This window comes from Salvelinus namaycush, chromosome 37 (assembly GCF_016432855.1).
Source record: "Salvelinus namaycush isolate Seneca chromosome 37, SaNama_1.0, whole genome shotgun sequence".
Lineage (NCBI taxonomy): Eukaryota > Metazoa > Chordata > Actinopteri > Salmoniformes > Salmonidae > Salvelinus > Salvelinus namaycush.
This window is the reverse complement of record NC_052343.1, coordinates 20,588,655-20,605,707: the sequence shown is the minus strand read 5'-3', so window position 1 is coordinate 20,605,707 and position 17,053 is coordinate 20,588,655. Positions and strand designations below refer to the sequence as shown.

General features: G+C 44.2%; 1 protein-coding gene across 1 annotated transcript in view; it reads left to right on the top strand.

Moving 5' to 3' along the window:
* Nucleotides 1-2,926: 2,926 nt before the first annotated feature.
* LOC120030900 (cyclin-dependent kinase 14) overlaps nt 2,927-17,053 on the top strand; it is a 124,230-nt gene continuing 110,103 nt past the window's right edge. Inside the window, exons 1-2 of the mRNA XM_038976409.1 lie at nt 2,927-3,368; nt 14,487-14,518. Coding sequence (XP_038832337.1) covers nt 3,275-3,368; nt 14,487-14,518 — 126 coding nt within the window. The 5' untranslated portion in view covers nt 2,927-3,274. The remainder of the gene's footprint in view (nt 3,369-14,486; nt 14,519-17,053) is intronic.

Sequence of the window (17,053 nt, the reverse complement as noted above, 5' to 3'; positions counted from 1 at the left end):
GTCTACACTGTATTTCTGATCAATTTTATGTTATTTTAATGGACAGAAAATAGCTTTTCTTTCACCAACAAGGACATTTCTATGTGACCAAACTTTTGAACAGTATGGTATATAAAACTTTTTTTTTTTTTAGCTAAACAGTTGGGGCTCAAAGCAGGTGCTTGATACTGCCATCAGACATATCAGAGAATACAGCTGTTATACACTCGCATTCGCTGACATAATTGACAGTTTGAACTCAGCTTTGTTTCAGGTTTAATTCTCCAGGTCCTCGGTAATCAAGGTCCTCGGTGGAGATTTGCACCACCAAGGGAAACTAGGTGGGGAAAACAGTTGTCTTTGGAGTTGACGCAGAAATATATAAAATGTAAACTGGCATCTGTGCGTTTGCTTAATCCAATAAATGTATGACACCATGTGTAACCAATCATTTGGAGATGCCAAATGTGGCTGACTGGTAATGTCCTCTGACTCATCATGTCAGGTAATGAAAATTATATTAACCTGTCTGGCTCTGGCGTTCCGCTAGCGGAACTCCTCCCACATTCCACTGAAAAGGCAGAGCGCGAAATTCAAAAGATATTTTTTAGAAATATTTAACTTTCACACATTAATAAGTCCAATACAGCAAATGAAAGATACACATCTTGTGAATCCAGTCAACATGTCCGATTTTTAAAATGTTTTACAGCGAAAACACCACATATATTTATGTTAGCTCACCACCAAATACAAAAAAGGACAGACATTTTTCACAGCACAGGTAGCATGCACAAAGCCAACCTAACTAACCAAGAACCAACCAAACTAACCAAGAAACAACTTCATCAGATGACAGTCTTATAACATGTTATACAATAAATCTATGTTTTGTTCGAAAAATGTGCATATTTGAGGTATAAATCAGTTTTACATTGCAGCTACCATCACAGCTACCGTCACAAATAGGACCGAAGCAGCCAGAGTAATTACAGACACCAACGTCAAATACCTAAATACTCATCATAAAACATTTCTGAAAAATCGATGGTGTACAGCAAATTAAAGACAAACATCTTGTGAATCCAGCCAATATTTCCGATTTTTTAAGTGTTTTACTGCGAAAACACAATATAGCATTATATTAGCTTACTACAATAGCCTACCACACTACCGCATACATTCATCAAGGCACGTTAGCGATAGCAATAGGCACGTTAGCGATAGCGAATAAACCAGCAAAAGATATATAATTTTTGACTAACCTTGATAAGCTTCATCAGATGACAGTCCTATAACATCAGGTTATACATACACTTATGTTTTGTTCGAAAATGTGCATATTTAGAGCTGAAATCAGTGGTTATACATTGTGCTAACGTAGCATCTTTTTCCCACAACGTCCGGATATTTTTCTGACACTTTTTCTGACACACATATTCTGACCAAATAACTATTCATAAACATAACTAAAAAATACATGTTGTATAGGAAATGATAGATACACTAGTTCTTAATGCAATCGCCGTGTTAGAATTCTAAAAATAACTTCATTACGACATCCAGCTTAGGTATAGCGAGAGAGTGCCCAAACTCTGGGCGCAAACGACTAGTTCACATGTACAACAGATATATGAAATAACATCATAAAATGGGTCCTACTTTTGCTGATCTTCCATCAGAATGTTGTACAAGGGGTCCTTTGTCCAGAACAATCGTTGTTTGGTTTTAGAACGGCCTTTTTCCCTCTCGATTTAGCAAGCACACTTGCCAAGTGGCGCGAATCTCTCCATCGTCAACAAACTCAGAGAACGGAACACGGCAAAACTCCCGAAAAAATTTCAATAATCTGATTAAACTATATTGAAAAAACATACTTTACGATGATATTGTCACATGTATCAAATAAAATCAAAGCCGGAGATATTAGTCGTCCATAACGACAGCTTATCAGAAGGCAAATCCAGGTCCCTTCTCGCGCTCTCCAGAAAACAGGAAACTGGTGACACGTCATGCCAAGAGCTATTATTCGAGCCCAGATCAAGTTACACACTCAATTTCTTCTCTCACTGCTTGTCGACATCTAGTGGAAGACGTATGAAGTGCATCTAAACTAATAAATATCAAGGACTTTAATAGGCAGGCCCTAGAACAGTGCATCGATTTCAGATTTTCCACTTCTGTCAGGAAGTTTGCTGCAAAAGGAGTTCTGTTTTACTCACAGATATAATTCAAACGGTTTTAGAAACTAGAGAGTGTTTTCTATCCAATAGTAATAATAATATGCATATTGTACGAGCAAGAATTGAGTACGAGGCCGTTTAAATTGGGCACGATTTTCCCCCAAAGTGAAAACAGCGCCCTCTGTCCTCAACAGGTGTAGGTCTAATTTCAAGTTCGACACCTCTCAGAAAGCATTAGAGCCTGTGATAAAAACATTTTTCAATACATTCTAACGGTTTCCTACTAGGGCTAGGAATACTTCCCAAACATCCCTTCACACCACCCAACACTACAATGAAATGATCAAATAATCCAATAATATTTTAAAACAAAAGATATTTGGAAGACATTCCTGATCGTATTTGATATTATTGTTATTATTAGTTTTTTTTGCATCATTGGCTAAGATATATTTTTGAAAAATCAACAATAGCCAAACTAATTGTGGTAGGCTAAATGCCACAGTATAGTAGGCCATCACACTTTCACTTTTTGTGAGTTACTTTTATCTGAACAGCGGACTCCCTGGGCTTTGAACCCTGCGCAAAGAATTTTATGTTTTTGTATTCGAGCGGCACAAAAGCATGATTGATAGATCCTTGGCAAATCACAGAATCCCCTGTTCTTATTTGGCCAATCGTTGCGCATCCTGGGCGGTGTTTGTAGCTCTGCTGGAGTGTGTTTTTTTCTTCCCTCTCGCAAACCGAAGAGAGAGAATCCCAAAAATGACAACCAGATTGCAGGGGAGCAGAGCAAAGAGTGAGTGAGAGAGACTGGGAGAGAGAAAGAACTCAACAACCCGTTCAGTTTCAGAGAGAGATTAGAGAATATCAGCCAGCGCATGTTTTATTTTACAGCTTCATACTCGGCATCTTGTGGAAAATTCCGACTTTAGAAATGTAGTTGGATACAAAGAAAACCTGAGAAGAGTACACCAATGTGTTTTTGAAAACAAAAGCGTTAGCATAAACGTTTCCTGTTTTTTGACAGCGTAGTAGAACGGAGACCGCTTGGTTTGAACCCTTTTCACAGTTGTGTGAAAATCACTGTCTGCTACAATACAACCGGCAAGATGTGTGACCTGATGCCAGCTTCGCAACCTGCTGAAAAAATCGGCAAAATGAAAAAGTTGCGAAGAACTTTGTCAGAGAGCTTCAGTCGCATAGGTAAGTAGCCTACCCCTACTGTAGCGGTTATAGTGCAACAATGCATAGCCTATCGCAGTACTAACGGTTAGGGGAAACGGTGCTGCTGTAGCCTAGGGAACTAAATTATTCTAATAATGTCCACCCCAGCTAGTCGGGACGATAGCGGAATTTCACTATTACAAAAAGCTTTAGACAAAAAAACAGCGGTGGCATTCACACTGGTGGCAATCACTTTTACGACATTACGATGATGCATTATGGCAATAACTGTCATTGTGTTGCTGCCATTCAACACATTGTTACACTGTGACCGTAAATTACATTAACCAGATTGCATTCTAAATACATGGCTAGGATATTAGCTATGTGAATATTGTAAATGGGTAGTTCATGTTGAGTGTTATCATAAAACATCAGGTACTTGCCGATGTGCTTGTTGTAAAACTGGAAGAAGCTTGCTATCCAAATGGCCCGCGTGCGTAAACTCAGGCATCTAAACAGGTCTCTCTCTCTCTCTCTCTCTCTCTCTCTCTCTCTCTCTCTCTCTCATATATATATCCCGGTGTTGGTCTATACGGTTTGGTGCATTAAAGGCTCACCAAAAATCACTCCCTATGTAGACGATTGCTATATATTATCTCCCCCCAAATTAACGGCTCAGATGCAACAAGAAGAGGGAACATTTACCAATATGAGGCTGCATGAAAAAAAGGTCGTCATTGACTTTTCTGCTGCATGGATTGTCCTTGTCCATATTGGTCACTGTTGCTGCTGATATCTGCATCAGCGCATCAACATGGTGCACTGCACTATATAGGCATTGATTGATCACTCACTGTCTGTCTGTGTTTCACGGACGGTTTAACAAAGAGCATTACAGCTTAGTTTGAGAAGTTGGGCTTCTTGTAACCAAGTCATAATGCGACATCCCTACTGTATTCCAGTATATATGATTATTTCCATACATGTCCTAATAATACGCTCACACTCAATATCAAATCATAGTTCAGCCTGGTCTCATAGACTAGAAAATTCTGGACCCTCAAATTAGTACAATATGTTACCTTTGGTATGATTACGTAAGACAGATTGTTACTTATGGCAAAAAAAATGAAGGTAGGGTGGTTGGTCGGGGTGGAAAGGTTGCGAGTTCGAAGCTCATCACAGACAACTTTAGAATTCTAGCCAATTAGCAACTTTGCAAATACTTACAACGTTCAAGCTACTTTGCAATTACTTAGCATGTTAGCTAACCCTTCCCCATAACCCTAATACTAACCTTATCCCTTCTAGTTAACCCTTCCCTTAACCCTAACCTTAATCCTTTAACCTACACTACTGTTCAAAAGTTTGGGGTCACTTAGAAATGTCCTTGAAAGAAAAGCACATTTTTTGTCCATTAAAATAACATCAAATTGATCAGAAATACAGTGTAGACATTATTAATGTTTTAAATTACTATTGTAGCTGGAAACGGCTTATTTTTTATGGAGTATCTACATAGGCGTGCAGAGGCCCATTATCAGCAATCATCACTCCTGTGTTCCAATGGCACGTTGTGTTAGCTAATCCAAGTTTTAAAAGCTAATCCATCTTAAAAGACTAATTGATCATTAGAAAACCCTTTTGCAATGATGTTAGCACACCTGAAAACTGTTGTTCTGATTAAAGCAGAAATAAGACTGGCCTTCTTTAGACTAGTTTAGTATCTGAAGCATCAGCATTTGTGTGTTTGTTTACAGGCTCAAAATGGCCAGAAACAAAGTGCTGTCTTCTGAAACTCGGCAGTCTATTCTTGTTCTGAGAAATGAAGGCTATTCCATGTGAGAAATGGCCAAGAAACTGAATATCTCGTATTACGCTGTGAACTACTCCCTTCACAGAACAGCGCAAACTAGCTCTAACCAGAATAGAAAGAGGAGTGGGAGGCCCCGGTGCACAACTGAGCAAGAGGACAAGTACATTAGAGTGTCTAGTTTGAGAAACAGATGCCTCACAAGTCCTCAACTACTCCTCCCCATCAACTGGCAGGTTCATTAAATAGTACTCGCAAAACACCAGTCTCAACGTCAACAGAGAAGAGGCGACTCCGGGATGCTGCTCCTCTGTCCAGTGTCTGTGTTCTTTTGCCCATCTTAATCTTTTATTTTTATTGGCTATTCTGAGATATGGCTTTTTCTTTGCAACTCTGCCTAGAAGGCCAGCATCTCGGAGTCGCCTCTTCACTGTTGATGTTGAGACTGGTGTTTTATGAGTACTTTATAATGAAGCTGCCAGCTACAATCATTCTAGCTGGCATGATTGTAGCTGTAGCTACAATCAAGCTACAAGCATGGTCCAATTTGATGTGGACCGTGATTGTAGGCTATTTATCCTACCTTGCTATTCCAGGCTATGCGTCCACCTTGCATGTCAATTGCTAACTGTGCTAAGCTCATGTACAGTAGGATCTGCAAACTCACAACTCTATCCTTGTCTTTTGACTGTTACTGTGTATTTACAGTACATCGCTATGACAATGCAGCCTTCTGACCTTAGCTGAGGTTAGCTGGGATGAGACTGTTGGCCTACTTCAGGGATCATCTAGATTCAGCTACGGGCTGATTTTTTCTTGAGCAGATGGTCAGGGGCCCGGAACATAATTACAAATAATTTGTAGACTGCAAATGGACTAAAACATAAGAATTTCAAACCTTGCTTACATTTGTACACGGTTGCATACACTGTATATCTCTATTTTGTGTGGGAATACTTTGGAACCGATTTCCCAAATTAAAATCATTATTTTATGTCCAACAATAATAACAATAATAAAAAAAGTATGATTTTATTCAAAAATATAAAATCACCCGTGGGCCGCAAGTTGTAGAACCCTGGCCTACTGTATATGTCAATATATATAAAACAAGTTTTATTTAACCTTTATTTAACCTTTATATGTTACTTTGTCACCATAAATAATAACTTGCTTTACTGTTGAATAATGAATATATATATATATCCCACATGGATGAAACGTTGCATCGTTTGTTGTCTTCGTTTGGAAAGAGAATGGCATGCATTTTATTTTAGCTTGTTCCTCTGCTTACAAATTCACATTCATCCCATAAGCATGGAATGCAAATGTGCATGAGTGATTTAAGGGGGTTAGTTTAGTTGTAGCTTCAAGGGGGATATGTTTCATGTAGGATATAAAGGAAAGCAGTAGAAGTTATGGGGTATTTGTTTTTTCTTCTTTACTTTCGAGTGAAGTTGGGCAAAAACTGTCTCCCTGTTTGTCTCCCTTTATGTTGTACGACTCCCACACAGTTCTTTCCTTGATGATCAGAAATGCATGCAGTTGATATAGACTATTCTTTCTTTTCTATGCTCCTCCTTACCATGGTATAACACAGTGACTTGTAGACAGATGATATCATTTACAGTATCTTATATTTATGTTCTAGAATACGAGTCCATGTTTAGTTATATTGGAGTGTTCGAACTAAATAACAATGCAACAGAGTCTTGTGTATTGACTCAAGTCCCCATTCACTGTAGTTGTAATGATCCTGCTGTGTTTTCTACGTTGAGGAAATTCTCCTCTCCTTTATGTGTCTCTGTTCTATGATGAGAAAGATGCAATTCTTTGGCTCCGCGTCTAGATGACTCTGCCTCAAAACAATGCCATTGACATGAATAAGTCATTTTACATCAAGGCCAAACAAAATACCGTTACTCCCGTTCTGTAACTTCCCCTTTCTCATTGTAACAGATTAGTTGTGATACCCTGTAAGGGTGCGTGCTGGTGGCAGGGAAGTCAGGAGCAGGAGATCGAACTTTGTATAAAACGGAGCAGTTTCATAAGTGCTCAAAAACTCCGAAAACCAAAATATACAAAATAATACAAGTGGGTACAAAACCCGTCGCACACCAGAACATATCTTGCACATAGCTTACAAACAAACAATCACAGAGAAGGACAATGAGGGGGAACAGAGGGTTAAATACACAACATGTAATGAATGAGATTGGAACCAGGTGTGATACAAGACAAGACAAAACCAAAGAAAAATGAAAAGAGGATCAGCGATGGCTAGAAGGTCGGCGACAAGGAGAGGGACCAACTTGGGCGGAAGTCGTCACAGATGACCCGGAGGGCGAGGCGCAGGGCGATCCGGACGAAGACGGTGGAACTCCTGCACCATAGATGAGTCCAACACGTCCTCGACTGGAACCCAGCACCTCTCCTCCGGACCGTACCCCTCCCACTCCACGAGATACTGAAGGCCCCTCGCCCGACGCCTTGAATCCAGTATGGAGCGAACAGAGTACGCCGGGCCCCCCCGATGTCCAGAGGGGGCGGAGGAACCTCCCGCACCTCAGACTCCTGGAGCGGGCCAGCCACCACCGGCCTGAGGAGAGACACATGGAACGAGGGGTTAATACGGTAATCGGGTGGAAGCTGTAACCTATAACAAACCTTGTTCACTCTCCTCAGGACTTTAAATGGCCCCACAAACCGCGGACTCAGCTTCCGGCAGGGCAGGTTTCGGGTCGAGAGCCAGACTCGGTCCCCCGGTGTGAACACCGGAGTCTCACTGCGGTGGCGATCTGCATTAACTTTCTGGCGCGTCACGGCCTGCTGAAGGTGGACATGGACGGCTTCCCATGTCTCCTCCGCGCGCCTAAACCAGTTGTCCACCGCAGGAACCTCGGTCTGACCCTGATGCCAAGGCGCCAGAACCGGCTGGTACGCACTGGAAGGGAGAGTTCGTTAGTGGAGGAATGGCGGGGCGAGTTCTGTGCCATCTCGGCCCAGGGCACGAACTCCGCCCACTCCCCCGGCCGGTCCTGGCAATAGGACCGCAGAAACCTGACCACATCCTGGTTCACTCTCTCCACCTGCCCATTACTTTCAGGGTGAAACCCTGAAGTAAGGCTGATCGAGACCCCCAGACATTCCATGAACGCCTTCCAGACCCTAGACATGAACTGGGGACCCCGATCAGACACTATATCCTCAGGCACCCCGTAGTGCCGGAAGACATGTGTAAACAATGCCTCCGCAGTCTGTAGTAGAGGTCAACCGATTAATCGGAATGGCCGATTAATTATGGCCGATTTCAAGTTTTCATAACAATCGGTAATCAGTATTTTTGGACACCGAATTGCCAAAAAAAAAAAATATTTAATATTTGCCTAGTTTGCCTAGACTTGCCTAGTTAAATATTTATTTAACTAGGCAAGTCAGTTGAGAACACATTCTTATTTTCAGTGACTGCCTAAGAACGGTGGGTTAACTGTCTTGTTCAGGGGCAGAACGAAAGATTTTTACCTTGTCAGCTCGGGGATTCGTTTTTGCAACCTTCCAGTTACTAGTCCAACGCTCTAACCACCTGCCTTACATTGCACTCCACGAGGAGCCTGCGTGGCAGGCTGACTACCTGTTACGCGAGGGCAGCAAGAAGCCAAGGTAAGTTGCTAGCTAGCATTAAACTTATCTTATAAAAAACTATCAATCTTAACATAATCACTAGTTAACTACACATGGTTGATGATATTACTAGTTTTTCTAGCGTGTCCTGCATTGCATATAATCAATGCGGTGCATGTTAATTTCTCATTGAATCACAGCCTACTTCGACAAACGGGTGATGATTTAACAAGCACATTTGCGAAAAATGCACTGTTGTTGCACCAATGTACCTAACCATAAACATCAATGCCTTTCTTTAAAAATAATACACAAGTATATATTTTTAAACCTGCATATTTAGTTAATATTGCCTATGAATTTCTTATAACTAGGGAAATTGTCACTTCTCTTGTGTTCCGTGCAAGCAGTCAGGGTATATGCAGCAGTTTGGGCCGCCTGGCTCATTGCGAACTGTGTGAAGTCCATTTATTCCTAACAAAGGCCGTAATTCATTTGCGATTATTCCACATAATTATGACATAACATTGAAGGTTGTACAATGTAACAGCAATATTTAGACTTAGGGATGCCATCCGTTAGATAAAATACGTAACGGTTCCGTATTTCACTGAAAGAATTAAACGTGTTGTTTTCAAAATTATAGTTTCTGGATTTTACCATATTAATGACCTAAGGCTTGTATTTCTGTGTGTTATTATGTTATAATTAAATTTGATAGAGCAGTCTGACTGAGCAGCAGCAGGCTTGCAAGCATTCATTCAAACAGCACTTTTGTGCATCTGCCAGCAGCTCTTCGCAATGCTTCAAGCATTGCGCTGTTTATGACTTCAAGCCTATCAACTCCCGAGATTAGGTTGGCGTAACCGATGTGAAATGGCTAGCTAGTTAGCGGGGTGCGCGCTAATAGCATTTCAAACGTCACTCGCTCTGAGACTTGGAGTAGTTGTTCCCCTTGCTCTGCAAGGACTGCGGCTTTTGTGGAGCGATGGGTAACAATGCTTCAAGGGTGGCTGTTGTCGATGTGTTCCTGGTTCGAGCCCAGGTAGGGGCGAGGAGAGGGACGGAAGCTATACTGTTACACTGGCAATACTAAAGTGCCTATAAGAACATCCAATAGTCAAAGGTATGTGAAATACAAATGGTATAGAGAGAAATAGTCCTATAATTCCTATAATAACCTCAACCTAAAACTTCTTACCTGGGAATATTGAAGACTCATGTTAAAAGGAACCACCAGCTTTCATATCTTCTCATGTTCTGAGCAAGGAACTTAAACGTTAGCATTTTTACATGGCACATATTGCACTTTTACTTTCTTCTCCAACACTTTGTTTTTGCATTATTTGAACCAAATTGAACATGTTTCATTATTTATTTGAGGCTAAATTGATTTGATTGATGTATTGTATTAAGTTAAAATAAAAGTGTTCATTCAGTATTGTTGTAATTGTCATTATTACAAATAAATAAATGTAAAAAAAATAATCGGCCGTTTAATCGGTATCGGCTTTTTTTGGTCCTCCAATAATCGGTATCGGCGCTGAAAAATCATAATCAGTCGACCTCTAGTCTGTAGGGCCGTAGGGAGACCGGGCAGAGGGAGGAGACGACAGGACTTAGAGAAACGATCCACAACGACCAGGATCGCGGTGTTACCCTGTGAGAGTGGAAGATCAGTAAGAAAATCCACCGACAGGTGCGACCAAGGCCACTGTGGAACGGGTAAGGGGTGTAACCTTACCTCTGGGCAGGTGCCTAGGAGCCTTCCACTGGGCGCACACCGAGCAGGAGGAAACATAAACCCTTACGTCCTTAGCCAAGGTAGGCCACAAGTACCTCCCGCTCAAACAACGCACTGTCCGACCGATCCCAGGATGACCAGAGGAGGGTGACGTGTGGGCCCAATAGATCAATCGGTCACGGACAGCAGACGGGATGTACAGACGCCCAGCGGGACACTGGACGGGAGCGGGCTCTGCACGTAACGCCTGCTCAATGTCCGTGTCCAGCTCCCACACTACCGGCGCCACCGATTATGGGAGTGGGATCCATGGGCCGCTCCTCTGTGACATACAGCCGGGACAATGCGTCTGCCTTCGCGTTCTGGGAGCCTGGTCTGTAAGAAAGGGTAAACACAAAATGGGTGAAAAACATGGCCCACCTTGTCTGGCGAGGGTTCAGTCTTCTCGCTGCTCGGATGTACTCCAGATTGTGGTGGTCAGTCCAGGTGAGAAAAGGGTGTCTAGCCCCCTCAAGCCAATGTCTCCACACCTTCAAGGCCTTGACGACAGCCAACAACTCCCGGTTCCCCACGTCATAGTTTTGCTCTGCCGGGCTGAGCTTCTTAGAGAAGAATGCACAAGGACGGAGCTTCGGTGGCGTACCCGAGCGCTGAGAGAGCACAGCTCCTATCCCAGCCTCGGACGCGTCCACCTCCAGTATGAACGCCAAAGAGGGATCCGGATGGGCCAGCACGGGAGCCAAGGTAAACAGAGCCCTCAGGTGACTAAAAACCCTGTCCGCCTCAGCTGTCCACTGCAAGCACACCGGGGCCCCCTTCAGCAGTGAGGTAATGGGAGCTGCTACCCGACCAAAACCCCGGATAAACCTCCGGTAGTAGTTGGCAAACCCTAAGAACCCCTGCACCTCCTTTACCATGGTGGGAGTCGGCCAATTACGCACGGCTGCAATGCGGTCACTCTCCATCTCCACCCCTGAGGAGATACCCTAGGAAGGAGACGGACTGTTGGAAGAACAGGCATTTCTCAGCCTTGACGTACAGGTCATGCTCCAACAGGCGACCAAGCACTCTGCGCACCAGGGACACATGCTCGGCGCGTGTAGCGGAGTATATCAAAATGTCATCAATATACATCACTACACCCTGCCCGTGCAGGTCCCTGAAAATCTCATCTACAAAGGCTTGGAAGACTGATGGCGCATTCATCAACCCGTACGGCATGACGAGGTACTCATAGTGCACAGAGGGGGTACTGAAAGCCATCTTCCACTTGTCTCCCTTTCGGATACGCACAAGGTTGTACGCACTCCTGAGATCTAATTTGGTGAAGAAGCGCGCCCCGTGCATTGACTCTATCGCTGTGGCTATGAGCGGTAGCGGGTAACTATACCTCACAGTGATCTGATTCAGACCCCGATAGTCAATACACGGGCGCAGACCTCCCTCCTTCTTCTTCACAAAAAAGAAACTCGAGGAGTCGGGTGAAGTGGAGGACCGAATGTACCCCTGACGCAGGGATTCGGAGACATATGTTTCCATAGCCTCCGTCTCCGCCTGTGAGAGGGGATACATGTGACTCCTGGGAAGTGCAGCATCTACCAGGAGATCTATCGCACAATCGCCCCGTCGATGAGGTGGTAATTGAGTCGCCTTCTTTTTGGAGAATGCGAGAGCCAAATCGGCATATTCAGGGGGAATGCACACGGTGGAGACCTGGTCTTGACTCTCCACCGTAGTAGCGCCCTGCCTGCTGCCTCGATCCCCAGAGGAACCAACCCGGCACCGACCGGCAGTGTGACCTCTGCAGCCACAGATGGTGCACGAGCGGGAACCCCCTCCGGTCTCCCTGCGCACCGCCCCTCCCAGCTCCATGGGTATCGGAGAGGGGGTGAGGGAGGATGGAACCACCGGACCCCGATCAGAACGTCCGCGGGTAGCCAGCAGGTTGTCCAGCCAGATGGACAAGTCCACCAGTTGGTCGAACGTGAGGGTGGTGTCTCTGCAGGCCAACTCCCGACGGACGTCCTCGCACAGACTGCAGCGGTAATGGTCGATCAGGGCCCTGTCGCTCCATCCCGCGCCGGCAGCCAGGGTCCTAAACTCCAGGGCGAACTCCTGGGCGCTCCTCATCTCCTGCCTCAGATGGAAGAGGCGCTCACCCGCTGCTCTACCCTCGGGCGGGTGGTCGAAGACTGCCCGGAAACGGCGGGTGAACTCCTCAAACTGGTCCAACGCCGCATCTCCCTCTCTCCACACGGCGTTGGCCCTCTCCAGGGCTTTCCCGGTGAGGCACGAGACGAGGGAGGACACCCTCTCACGGCCCCATTGAGCTGGGTGGACGGTGGCCAGGTATAGCTCCAGTTGAAGCAGAAACCCCTGGCAGTTCGCAGCCTCTCCGTCGTACTCCTGGGGCAGGGAGAGACGAATCCCACTGGAACCAGGTGGAAAGGGGCGCTCAGAGAAGACCCCGGTTGTGCTGGTGGAGGCGCTGGAAGAACTCCCTGTGGAAGATCAAAACCCAGCGGTCCATTGTCCGGACAACGCGGTCCATGGCGGTGCCAAGATGGTGAAGCATTGCTGCGTGCTCCCGAACGCGCTCCTCCACCTCTATAACCGGGGTACCTGCTCCTGCTGACTCCATAGTCAGGTCGGTGATTCTATAAGGGTGCGTGCTGGTGGCAGGGAAGTCAGGCGCAGGAGATCGAACTTGGTATAAACGGAGCAGTTTAATAAGTGCTCAAAAACTCCGAAAACCAAAATATACAAAATAATACAAGTGGGTACAAAACCCGTCGCACACCAGAACATAACTTGCACATAGCTTACAAACAAACAATCACGACAAGGGCAATGAGGGGGAACAGAGGGTTAAATACACAACATGTAATGAATGGGATTGGAACTAGGTGTGATACAAGACACAAGACAAAACCAAAGGAAAATGAAAAGTGGATCAGCGATGGCTAGAAGGTCGGTGACTTCGACCGCCGAACGCCGCCCGAACAAGGAGAGGGACCAACTTCGGCGGAAGTCGTGATATACCCTCCAATCAGATAATTATTATTGACTTCGTTATGGGAAATTTGTAATTAAAAAGATATTTACTAGGCTATGTTTCCGAAAAGCATTTTTCAGCACTCCTCCCAGGCAATGTGGATTGGTTTGTCTTTCACAGTCAAAAACAAAGCTAAAGATAAGATCTGGTTGGCACTGAATGTAACATACAGTACATCTAGCTGTCAAGGAGGAAACAATCACACCGGCAACACAGCTTTGTTTACCTTCCTTTTCATAAATACGAAGAATATAGCTGTCCAGTGCAATCACTATGACTTCCTGTAATTATATTTATAGTGGAGAGAGAAGACAAGAGCTCCTCAGTCACAACAATGGGCTGCTAGTGTTGTGTTGATCTTTCCCTGCCACACCTGGGTTCAAATATTGTTTGAAATCCTTCAAATGTACTTTTAGCATTTGCTTAAGCCTGCCTAGATTTGGGTGGGGTGTGCACTTTTGGGACTATTCCATTGGTTCTGTTGCACCAGGCAAGATCGATCAAGCACAGCTAAAGTATATTTAAAGATTTCAAATACTATTTGAAGTGAACCCAGGTGTGTTCCCAGCCATTCACTAGTCTACTAATGATGATGCAGTGTCTGAAAGGTCTGTCTAATAAAGCACAAACAAACTCTTCTTCTAAATGCTGCCAGTGTCGGATCATGTTGATTGACCTCGGACTGTCTGCCTGAGTGTCTGCCTTAATGAAGGAAGCATAATGAATCTATATCACATGAATAGGAAATCAGGACACAATTACAGGGCTGTGTGTGTGCGTATGTGTGTGCATGTGTGTGCATGTGTGTGCATGTGTGTGTGGGTTATGAGTGAGTGCACACTGTGGTTGTAGTCACTGTTTCAGTTCCCTGTTCAAAAGACGTCAATGTGAGCCTGATTTTCTTCTTCTCTCTATTTTCAGCTTTCAAGAAAGAGGACAGTGGCTTTGATGAGGTGAGTTCAAAACCAATGAAATTTGGACAGCTGGTGAAATGATTGGCACATTTTTCAGTGCAATACAACAATATTTGATGTTAATGCCTATTGTGTGGTATCATGGTTGAATTCATAGACAGACAATACTGTGGTGGTTCTGTATGCAGTTCAGTAGTTTATTTCTATGATCGGTCATTAGATAGGGTTTGTAATGTATTCATGTGTACTGCATCAGGGCTGTCCTATCATCTCAGTAGTTGTAACGATTGTCTATTTCGTCCTCCTCATCGGACGAGGAGAGGCGAGAAGGATCGGACCAATATGCAGAGTGGTTCGTGCTCATGATGATTTATTAAAACCGAAACTGAACACTGAAATACAAAACAATAAACCAAGTGCAGAAAACCGAAACAGTACCGTCTGGTGAAAACACTAACACGGTAGACAAACACCCACAAAACACACGTGAAACCCAGGCTGCCTAAGTATGATTCTCAATCAGGGACAACGATTGACAGCTGCCTCTGATTGAGAATCATACCAGGCCGAACACACAAAACCCTAACATAGAAAACAACACATAGACAACCCACCCAACTCACGCCCTGACCATACTAAATAAATACAAAACAAGGGAAAACAGGTCAGGAACGTGACAGTAGTCCTAGTCCTCTGGGCCAGTCTTTGTCACTAGGAAGCCAACCAGACACATTATTCTGTGGACAGAGAAACTAACATCAGAATGATGAAAGTATTAGAGAATGTTTTCCCAATGTATAACAATGCTGCATGCGTGTGTGTGTGTGTGTGCATGCGTGTGTGTGTGTGCATGCGTGTGTGTGTGTGTGTGCGTGTGCTTGCATGCGCGCGTGTGTTGATGAGGAAGCCGATAAGGCCGTAGACACTAGGATGTAAATGTTAAATGCGTTGGCAGGGAAATTCTGCTTGCTTGCTCTTTTGAGTTGAAGTAACATAGATTTTCTTCCCAAGCCCTCAATGCGGTGCTTTAGATTGGTATCTAAAGAGATGTCCTTGGTGAAAGATAAGGCTTAACTCCTGTGGTCTCTAAGCCTTTCCCTTTTCCAGTTGGAAATTTAAGTACACAAGGTGTAGAGAGACTGAGGAGACAGCAGCCAGTGTGAATGTTTGCTGATCTTGCTTTGGTTAATGATAACCTTATCTGTTTAGCTTATGAAGGTGGTGATGGTACAGACAAACCAGGGATTGCATTAACTAACTGAACAGCTCTACACTACACAATTTTGCCACAAATTCCCCCGTTTTTGCCGTCCCAGATCGGGGTGAAATCCTATGAACTTGGGCTAGGATCAATACGTCGGGACTCGCATAGTTTGAGTGGGTCAAGGACACACCGATGATGGCTGTTCCATTCTCCAGAACCCTGTCAAATGTCCTGATCATTTTGGTTGTGCATCTTGTAGTATGAGCAGTGCTATGACGAGATTGGGCAAGGACTGCTGCCAATAGCCAATGAGCACTCAGCATGTGAGACCAAAACAATGATGGCGAAGAGGAAAGCAACAACTACATGCACCGTGTGGACCGAGCTGATGGAGGACAGATTGGTGGAGCTGTGGAGAGAACCTGGCTGCCTTCAATGTGCAAGTTCGTTTTACATGGCCTTGTGCCTCGGTTGAGCGCAGTTTGCTCATTCCGTTGGTCCTTAAGTGAAATCTCCACCCACCATGCAAAACGAATTCTACCAATATTACATCTGCGTCCTACCATGACACAAACCAAAAAGATAATTTCATATTATCGTTATTATTTCATATTAAGTTCATATTCTGCGCCTCTGGCTTTTTCAAAATGTTTCTGCACATAATAATGTGCACACTTATAAAACAGCTCACTGTTTGCGTGTCAGCATTTTTTTCCTACGACAACCGAGAAATGCAGGGCAGGATCAACTAGGGAATCATTGTGTAATGTGAGCAGCCACGTCCTGGGGTTGAGGATGGAAGGAAGGAAAGATTTGGGACAAGGAAATCATGAAATGTGATTTTAGAAGTCGTGTAGTGTAAAATCTCTGGGGATGTCCCCTCCTCCCATGTCCCTGTATTCTTGCCTAGCCCTACACAGATTATAAGAGTGATGGGCAATTCCTCTTTGCTGCTCTCTCTCTCTCTCTCTCTCTCTCTCTCTCTCTCTCTCTCTCTCTCTCTCTCTCTCTCTGTCAATTCAATTCAATTTGCTTTATTTGCATGACATAACAATGTACATATTGCCAAAGCTTATTTTGGATATTAACATTATAAAAACAAAAGAAAACAAAAAATGAGAATCAAAATTGTCAACGGGACAAGAGTAACAAGAGAGAGTACATGTGCAGGTTGATTGGTCTGTCAGACACTGTCCCTCAACTTATGGCAGCAATGTAGTGCGCTGCCAACCCAACTCTCTCTCCCTTTCTCTCTCTCTCTCTCTCTCTCTCTCTCTCTCTCTCTCTCTCTCTCTCTCTCTCTCTCTCTCTCTCTCTCTCTCTCTCTCTCTCTCTCTCTCTCTCTCTCTCTCTCTGTCTCTCTCTCTCTC